At 34.6% G+C, this 10,518-nt stretch overlaps 1 protein-coding gene across 1 annotated transcript; it reads left to right on the forward strand.

The window, feature by feature from the left end:
- Positions 1 to 677: 677 nt before the first annotated feature.
- Smp_150440 (putative tubulin-specific chaperone E) lies at positions 678 to 10,211 on the forward strand (the record flags this gene model as incomplete). Its single annotated transcript, XM_018793908.1, has 6 exons — positions 678 to 682; positions 2,268 to 2,799; positions 2,874 to 3,167; positions 4,701 to 5,029; positions 7,947 to 8,211; positions 9,642 to 10,211. 6 exons carry the CDS (start codon positions 678 to 680, stop codon positions 9,981 to 9,983), a joined length of 1,767 nt encoding a protein of 588 aa, XP_018648374.1. The 3' UTR covers positions 9,984 to 10,211.
- Between the last annotated feature and the right edge of the window lie 307 nt (positions 10,212 to 10,518).

Below are 10,518 nucleotides of genomic sequence, written 5' to 3' on the forward strand. Positions count from 1 at the left end.
TTGATAAAATGGTAATTTGGGAAAAACACTTCACAATTTGTCAAGGATTGTAGACTAATATCGACAGTCAAATAACTTTTACATACGTTTTTTTGCATTGAAAGTGTGAATATTAATTTTATTCCAAGACTGCATTAAGCATATACTTTTTGTAAAATGAAGTGAATAAAACTTTTTAACAAAACAAATTAGTGCACCAGGTTTTAACCAACTTTAGAATTGTTATTTTATGGCTGAGATACAACATTTTAGTCATAAAGATAGAACTAAAGAATAAGGGGTTCGACCCTTAAGCCAATATTTTTTAGTTATAAAATTAAGCTGACCTAAAGGACAAAAAACAATTACCTCTTCGAAAACTGTTTTTTCTCTCTGAATATTCAACAAGATTACATTACCAGCCGAACACGGCTGTTATCATTTGATCTGTCTTCATAATCAGAATTGTTTGGAATATTCATGTTGGGAAATTAATTAAATTATAACTTGTTACGCCTTTTAAGTAAATGATCACATTATTTAAAAAAAGAAACAACAACAAATTGGAAATGTTTCCATGAGAATACAGTATTTCTGTACAATTGTGTATTGGGAGCATCGTAGAAATATTGCCAACTTATTTTTCAGTCTCGTGATAAGCAAAGATAATAAATAACCAACTGTTAAGGCAGAAGTATATGAAGTAAGTTTAAATTCACAATTTATGCCTGACAGTAAACGTATTCAATCAAATATAGGAATGTTATAATATCAAATAAAAATGATAAAGTCTTATGGTGATTACAAAATAAATAACGACTGGTAAAAGTAAACAGAGGTCAATCGGAGTTATAGAATTGCAAAAATGTTACAAAAATAACATTAAATACCACATAACTCTAATATATTGGTGCCAAACAGTGCTTAATCCATACGACATTCACTATAGTAAATGTATATGTCAGTTATTTAAAAAAATATATGGTGAACGCCTGATCCAAAAAATCTACCATAGCTATTAGGTAAACACATAATTTAACTCTAGTGTAAAAAGAAACATTAAAACGAATATGTTTACGAATGTATATTTTAAAAAAGTTTCATTCTTTATTTTGTAATCGTAGCTTCGATGCCTAGTCTTTTCTATTATCATTGATACTGTTACTACCTCTTACTTACTTACTTATTTACTTACATCTGTTACCTCTCGTGGAAGAGCATAGACTACCGATCACGATTGTCCGACCAACCTTGTCCTGTACTCTCCTTTCCAGTCGTTTCTAAGTGTTATTCGCTCCTTTATTGTCTGCCTCCGATTCCCGACGCAACGTGTTCCTTGGTCTTACTCTTTTTTTTGCTTTGAGGATTTCAAATTAGGACTGGCCTCGTGATGCACTATGTTGACTTTCGCAATGTACTATTCACCTCCATCTGAAAGCTGATTTGGTCTCTCCCACAGTAGGCTGTTGCTGATGGTATCCGACCAACGGACATTGAGTATCTTGCGTAGATAATTATTTATAAATACTTATACCTTTACTATGATGGCTGTAGTATTCCTCCATGTTTCAGCTCCGTACAGTAGAACCATTTGACTGGTCCTTTCTATCTCTCGCATTGTCCGGACATTGCATGCACCTATATTAGTTGTTGCTCTGGTTGTTGGAAGTGGCATCGACCTCGTGACTTCCGAATAATGTCGGCTTTTATCATGGGGCGTCATAATTCTTCTAAATGAAGATTTTTTAACTTGCAGGGCGGAGTTTTGATGGTTTAAATTGATTTTTCTGGTTTGCGTTTTCTTAGCAAGATTTTTGTACGGGATGGGTTGCTGACCCTATGCTCGAACCTAGAAGAGCTACAGGCGGAGTTACTACTTCTCATACTGTTTATTTATTTTTTATGCACATAAATATCGGTACAAGGAGGCATCACGTATATATGTGCCACACTTCGTCATTAAATTTGTATGATGGCCCCCAAATGCTTATCTCGCAGTCTTTAATAGTTTATTGTCTGATCTTCAGTCTAGGTATATGAGTATTTGAATAGTGACCTAGGGATATAATCGTTCTTTTCGGTTTGAACAGTTAAAGAATATAGTATTCCCTGATACGGTAAAGATAAATCAGGACATTTCGCTTCTTTAGAAATCATAAAGATTACTTCAATTCATGCTTATTTTTGTTATTTTCCGTACGCAGTCATCTTATAGCTTATTTCATTTATTTTTATGTCTTAATTTCAATTCAATAAACTCCGCTTGTTTTATCCAATCTTGCTTTTAGGCCTTCAAAGGTGTCATTGGGTACCAGTCTAGAGGAAGCTCTCGTATATAGATATGCTGTCTGCACAACCTGTCAACTGGAAACTCAGACTTCTTTGCAATCACGGGAAAAGCCTACAGGTAGTTCTCATAATATCCTCGTTCATGAATGCACTCAACTTGGTCATCTAAACAGTTACCTTGGTAGTACTGCGGAGGAAGCTGAATACTTCGGTACTCACGAATACCCAAAAGACACATTACGAATTGAACTTTACACTAATCCTGGGACTTACCATCAGTTGACTTCTCATGACGACTTATGTGGAGCAGCTGCAGCCAAAAGTTGCCTCAACCGATTAAAAAGTGTTAGTTTGTCTTCTATGCCCGTATATCGTGCACTATATGGAAAAAGTGACTTTTTCCCTGATCAACAACCTGAATACTCATCACTTTGGCCATCATCTGGAGGCTGTCTCGACCAGTTTTTATCCAGTTTATGCGATCTGGAAATGAGCAATTGTTTGTTGTCAAAGTGGACAGAAATTGCCGAGGTGTGTTTTCATTTTCATTGGCACTTTGTTCATTCTTTCTTCTACAAAAGTTAACTGTGTTTATGTCTTATTAGATTTGTATTCAAGTTCCGTGGTTAAAATCCTTGAATGTCAGTAACAACCGCATTCGTCTACCTGTTTCTCCAAAAGAAGTACATGATAAACAAAAAGAAAATGAATGTCTGGAATCTAAACTTTTATATGACATATACTCAGACCCTGTCTTGAGTGAACGGTTGTGTTCGAACGCTTTTCCCCAGTTGTCGCAGCTTACTTTAGTCAAATGCCCACTCCTAAATTGGAAAAGTATTAGGATAATATTATGTTGGATGCCATCTTTACAGTCGTTATCTCTGGCTTACAATAATGTGAGTAAATGTTTTCCTTGTGTTTTACTTATTCAAGTAATTAATTGTAATATATATTGTTCACTTAACCTTAAGTATTACATCCTTTCAATAGTGTTAATGTGTATTTAGACAGATTACTCAACTTAGCAAGATTTTTTTTAGTCTGTTTTAAAGATAGCTTCTAGAATGACTTAAGAGTTTTAATTTCTACATTATTTCAATTCTAATAACTTTTTGTTATGCCCATCATCATTCAACTTTCAGGAATTCCTAAGATTCACCTTCACACAATATTTCATTTTTGTATGGTCGCACACTTCTGATTTCTATATTGTTCCCAAAACCCTGTAATTTCATATTAACTTATTTATCAGTGTAGTTTCAAAAGTTCACTTGCTTATGTAATTTCAACCAATGATCTGACCGCCAACATAAGATTTCGCAACGAAGAAAGTCATTCCATAATATACCTCGAGTAGCGAAAATATCAATAATGAACCACATAAATTCCATTAAATTGGTAATATTTCACTTCCGAGTTCTGTATTTCGATAAGGACCGTTACCATCTCCTAGTCTGATACATGTGTAAATTATGGTAAAGAGATTCCTACATTACTAGAAGACTTTAAACAACTTTCATGTCTTGATATAAATTTAAGTCTTAGGAGGCAGTTGTAAATTAATAACCTGCAAATGATCATGTAAAGTAATTGTCAAATTTTTCATATTCCCTGCATCTGCATCTAGGTAACGTGCTTAAGCCCCCAAATGCCCTGGTACGGCCGAGAGTGGGGAGAGTCCGATCTCCCTCTCGAAATGCTCTCATATGGCCAGCGAATATATAGCCTCTGCCAGGGAAGTCCTACTCACTGCCTTCTCGTGGCGGGGGTGTTGTTTACGAAATTGAGAGGAAGAAAAGCGAATGTCCGGCGCTTTAACCGGGTTGGTGGACAAGGCGAGTCCACCTAGGGGAGTTGGAAAACCCTGATTCCAAACCAATGGTGTAAATGGGCTCCAGTATCCTGAAGGAACAAATGGCGTATGAACCAATCGTTGGTCACCGGCTACCATGGGACTGCATCTCCTCACCATGCTCCACTGCCTTGTGGACTAGACCTTTAGGTCAAAGGCTCGGGGTATGGCCCCCTAAGAAAACCACCTGTTTCAGTCTGGGCACCTGGGCAGTATCACAGCCCTCACACAAATCGAATGAGATTTGTGAGGCGCATATGTATCTGGTGCTCCCTTGTACCAATATTTATGTGTTTAAATAAATAATAAATAAAACGTGCTAAAATAACCACCTGTAAACCGTCTATTTTAATGTACAGTGTGAAAACAAATATCAAGCTTCATGGACTTAAAAATAAAATCGGTATTGAGCACTTTGTTACCCTATAAGTGTAGTCACAAACCCTAAAGAAAAACTTCTTGAGATCCGCCACTTAGCTGCCCTAAAGTCTTTAATTATAAGGCTTTCTTTTGTGTTTTTCTTAACTAAAAAACATCCAGTCATGGTATGTTTATGAATTGTTTGATTACATTTTAGTTGGGCAATCCTCCAATTGACTGGGAAAAAAATGCTATTGATGCTTTCCAAAAGTTGACTGACTTAGACTTAACTCACATAAATCTAACGGCCGCTCATCAGTTATTCGCTCTTATTGGAGCCTCCAAATATCTAAACAACCTACTATTAAATTATAACGAAATAGCGGACATTCCAAATCTAAATAATCATTTGTTTCGAAACCTCAACACTCTTGGGTTAAAGAACAACTTATTCACAAATTGGGATTTCGTTAATCAGTTACTGAATTTATCCAAATTGGATCATGTAATGGTATCAGGATGCCCAGTTTTCGAGAACTCTGTCAAGTAAGCTAATTTGGTCAAGTCTTTTCTATCAGATTATAAAACTGTCAGGTTCGTTTTTACTTACATACTTAACATTTTAACATTAAATAAAAAACTACTGTGGTTGAATCTAAGCTGAATTATCCTTTGTTATATATTCAGACAAACAGGTTAGGATCGGAAACCTTACTCATATGTAGTTAAAAATATGCTACCAGAAGGGTAGCTAATTTTACGGTTTATCGCCCAGCTATGTTTTGACTACAATTTTTAATGAATGACCAGGTAGTGAATGAGTTGTTCATATTCTTATTAAATTTCAACATACAACTACCGTCGACTAATATGGAAGAATTAAATATATTTCCATACTTTTAATAGTTCTAAATCCTGTCGTTTATAAATTCCATAAACACTAGTTTTAATTGTTCAAACGAGGTTGTGGTTATTTAACAAAATATACACGCATAAACGAATAATGATGCTGTTATATCCTAGTGAAGATTAAATTACGAGTAACTTCCGAGGTCTATTAATGGACTATATATATATTATTGTATAACTACTCAGTAATTAAATTGTATGCATCTGCATTCATCTTATCATAAGTTTCATTTTGACCTATAGAATATTATTATACGATTTACTGTCCTTAAATTATACTCAGTTCATTAATTACCGTCTCCTATGTTCACAGCCACATTTTGGCTTGATCTTGTACAAATGTTATTTCTTGTTTTATGATGTGATGTGGTCTGTTTTGTCTGGTATATAAACCAAATATGCTTGAAATAAATGATTCGCATAGTAGAAGTTGTTATTGGTGTTCTGGACTCAAGTGGACGGGTTAAGCGAGCAAAGAACCGATAAGGACGCCAGGCTGCTCATACCGGTCGAACGTCATTGTTTTGGCAGTGCTAAGATTGGATAAGTCGTATTTCGGTTAGTGAATAAATCACGTAATAAAAAAGCGGGCTTAGATTCACAAAAGATACACCTTTTCCAAAACAACTAAATAGTTATTACAGCTTCTTCACCATTGGGTTGTTTACAATACCTCATTGTGAAATAAATATTCCTTTACCTTTTGCACTGGTCAAAATCGCCTAATGATCTTTATAGAAAATAAAATGTGAAATCCTGTTCTATTTAGAAACCTACCGTATTTGGAGTATGCCCAAATCCATGACCATCCAAATCTCAAGTTACTCCGTAAAATAAAAACTTAATAGCTCCTAGTTGTATTAAGTAGCCGTATTGCTCACTCACATGGTAATCAATATTTACAAAATACTTGGTTCAGTGAAGTATAAAAAAGTCCGTCACACAAATTGGGCTGACAATGTCTCTTAATAGTAAGCGAAGAATGAAAGTTTGAAAAGAAGTGAATTCAATTAAAAACAAACCAGAATAGATCTCATTCTCGCTAAGAAATATTTTCCCGTTTTTCAAAGAACAGGGAAGATAACTATAACTGGATCACCATCGGCTTCTATATTGACCTGTGTTTGAAAGTGTCTCTTGTTACTGAGACTCACATGATATTTCTTACTTCGCCTAGGCGCTCGTTACCAGCAAATTATTACTTCCAAGAATTACTTACCCACTGTTGTAGGCAAACGTGAGCAATTTCTCTGAGATGAAGTTAATCGTAACTTAAAATACTCATTTCGTTGAAAATAAAGTTCACAAGCATAAAGCCTAACTGGTAGTGTAGTGAACGAAGACTCGGTGGGGATGATCAATCTGTTGTTTAATGCAAAATTATAGTGTCTTGGTAAAGTATGGAAACCATACATTATATACATTATTTGCACATCCTTCAGTTGTCCTTTACATGCTTCATGATTCTTTCAATTCTTTTGTTATTACAATTGCACTCTGTTTACATTCCTGTTCTGTTCAACTCAATTTTCTGCTGCTAGGCATTCTACGTCTGATGAGTGTTACATACTATTTATATCAGTCAACATAAGTAGCATACACCACAGTAGTACCATACCATTGTCCACTAGGGCTTTAATGACTAGCTTAACGTTATAACTTCTCCAATGTTAGTTTAAGTTGCTCTAGTGTTGGTTTTGTTATGCGTGGATGAACCTGTTTTGTCATACCAGCATTTATGCAACTACGATTTAGTATGCACTCGACCATTTTTTACGCCTCGCGAACAGGAGTGAATCCAAGTACAACTTCCTTCTAATCCTGTAGAAGAACTGTACACTTCTATAGTCCAAGTGCATCCATTATTGGTTAGTGATCGTCAAGTGATTAAATGTAGTTCAGGTACCCTACATCCAATGGCACAATAAGACGGTATCATCTGCACACTCTGTGTCAAAAATTACTCTTCTGGGCAACGGGTTTGTACCACCACACCTGAATCTTCTCAGTTTTTTCCCTGAATTTCATTAATGGTGAGATCGGATAACCCTGACTAGCTCCATCTCTGATTTGAGGTGAGAAAAAGTTTTGTTATCATTGTATCTAAAATGAATGTCCAGAACTATCTGAATGTTGGTAAATTTATCAAATGCAATTTCCTTCAGTAAACAGTTTCAGAATGCAGTCCTATGCAATGAATCGTATTTAGAGACGATATCTGCTAACTTAACACCTCGCTTATATTTGCTCTCTATCTCCATGTATCCTAACTCTTTTTTTATTTTGCGAGCAATTTACATAGTCATCCATCAAACCGTCAAAAATCAATTACACCCAGCAATTCTGTGTAAAGTTCATTATTGTTTGTTGCTATTTGCCTAGTTTCACTTGTTGATTGTAAGGCTGTAAAACTTTATGGGTTCATCGCTTTGTAATAAGAAAGATGATTTCATATCTGTTCACTGCTCATTTACTATTGCAGTATTAATATTTCAACCGGAAATAAATGGATTTTGTTCTCATAATACATTTTTATATATTCTTACTGTTTTAGTATAGAAACCGCTCGTCAGGAAGTCATTGCCCGTTTGCCAAATCTTAAAATGTTAGATCGTGTCGAGATCACTCCTGAAGAGCGCCGCGGATCTGAATTGGACTACTTAAAACGTTATGGAGCTAGCTGGCTAAACTGTTGTAGAAGCGATCAAAATAGTAAACAGATTAACGGTTCTAAACTTTTGGAGGAATTCTACAAACTGCATCCGGTTTTCTCCAGACTTTGTGATAAATATGGAGCTCCTGAAATTGGAGAAACCAAGGTAACACGTTATTATTTTTGGCTTCTTCCCAGTTTGCTTACTCTATGTGACGAAATGAATAAGTTGACCGTACCAAAATTAAGTATTGGGGGTAAATAAGAAAGATGAACTATGCTAACTAGTTCAAATATCATCGTCGTCTAAAATAAGGGAAGATCAATGAAATATAATATAGTTTAGAAGCTTCAATAAACGGCCAAACCTTTTAATTGGTCTGAGGTATTTATGATAGTATCGGAATTCTCTTTAGTACCAAATTAAGTTGCAGGAAAATATGTTAGTTTGCTTAGAATAAGGAGGTAAATTCAAGGACATATGCAACAGCTGTTCGAAATAACTCGATGAATTAGTTTCGATATGTTTAACTCTTAAAGTTCTTCATTTTCCAGAGTAATGTATTTGTGTGGAAATTGTGAATCCTTTGCTTAAATATACACAAACTATCTTATACTGTCTAGTTATTTGGTTATAGCATTGGTTTCAGACGTTTCTGTTTGACTAAGCGCATCATCAGTTTTCATTTCAAGCTATATCATACTCCCAATCTACTGAAATAACTTATCGATGACTTCATCACAAACGTTTTCTGTTAGAATATTTTAGCGTCTACTCTATGTTTTTTAAGTTCCTTTAAAATCTTTTAGATATTTTTTTCACCCAATCAGTACCTGAACCCATTTTCACCCACTTGGGTTTGATTAACAGGATATCGTTAGCACTAAAAATATTCTGCATTGTTTCCTCTGTACTATTTAAACTTGTGTTAATTTAATTCGGTTATTCATTCACTATTAAGAAGTGGTTTACATTAAGTCACGAAACATCGTAAACACAATTTTTCTACTCGTTGGAATACAACAACAACAAAATTATTATTAACTTTCTACCCAATGCTCAATTTACTTGAGACTATCAAGTCTAACCTTGGCATTGATACCTACATCAGTGTTTCCGTACCTCTCTAGTTTCTATTGTTATCAGCGATCAGACAATCTAAAAAATCCATATTTATTTTGGTTTACTGATTAAAGGTCTTTTTATTGCTACGTAATTATTTTTCAGGTTGGTTTAGTGGAAAAAAACCGTCAATATTCCTGTATTATTGCACACAATAAACGCTTTATAGCTGTGTAATTTATTATAAACGTGTCCTTGTTCCTGTATTGATATGAACTGAGCGTCGGACTAACTGAGCTGGAACACCATTTCAATGACAGAGACCACTCATGAAAACGTATGAACCAACCACTTCATTCATCTTTAGTTGTTGTATAAGTGTGTCTACTTCAATCTAATTGTTAGTCTGGTTACATATATCAACATCTAAGAACAATATTAAGATCATAAATTAGCAATAAGTTTTCATCGCTTTGTTTTTCGTCAAATTTATGTCATCTTTGTTGTTTACATATTTATTTATCTTTTTTTAGCCAGTTAACCGCTCAATTAAAGCTGGTCTTATATCTCTTATCTTTATATTACAACATAACAAGAATAATGGCACAACAAACAAGTCTAGCAGTCGATCATCATCGCCAATGGATAAAAACGATCGAATTCAAAAGCAAATACCTAGTCAAATGACCATTAATCATTTACGTATGATGGTTAGACGATTGTTTTGTTTATCACCGAAAACACTGTTTGAATTATATGCACAAAGTGGAAGGCATCGTGGTATTGTTAACACTGAAATACCGTTGGATGTAGATACACGTGAAATAGGATTTTATAATTTAGAAAATGATGATTATATTTTCGTACGAATATGATAATAGTGACTACATTGTGTTCTAGTCTTTCTGCCCTTGTATTTACTACTTGGTTATCTCTTTAATATTTATCTATGTTGTTTAATTTATATATCTTGATATTCTTAAAAATCATCGTTATTATCAAGCTTGTACTTAATTATTTCCTATCCGTCTACACTTTCATGAGTTCTGTTGTGTACATAGCAGATTGTTCCATCAAATAATAAAGTGTAGTAATTGTGTGTAGGCTGTATGTTTTCTTAAAAATTGACTGCTTGAGGTTACCAATTTTATCAGTTTGCCATAAGCTTTGACTCGAATAACGTTGTTCAAGTAAATAACCTTCATGAAGTTCATGTACTTCTGAGGTACGCCTTTCACTAAAAAGCACTATCAAAAGAATTTCCAGGCGTTCCTAAGCATCCCCCTGTTTCAGAGCATAACATAATTAATTGGTATATATCTGCACGTCCACTTTTGAAATCAGTTTGATTTTGCTGGGTTTCCTATCTAGGAATTTTATTTAAGCTTTGGGTGATTTCAGACACCACTT

Source organism: Schistosoma mansoni, chromosome 1, assembly GCF_000237925.1.
Source record: "Schistosoma mansoni strain Puerto Rico chromosome 1, complete genome".
Classification (NCBI taxonomy): domain Eukaryota; kingdom Metazoa; phylum Platyhelminthes; class Trematoda; order Strigeidida; family Schistosomatidae; genus Schistosoma; species Schistosoma mansoni.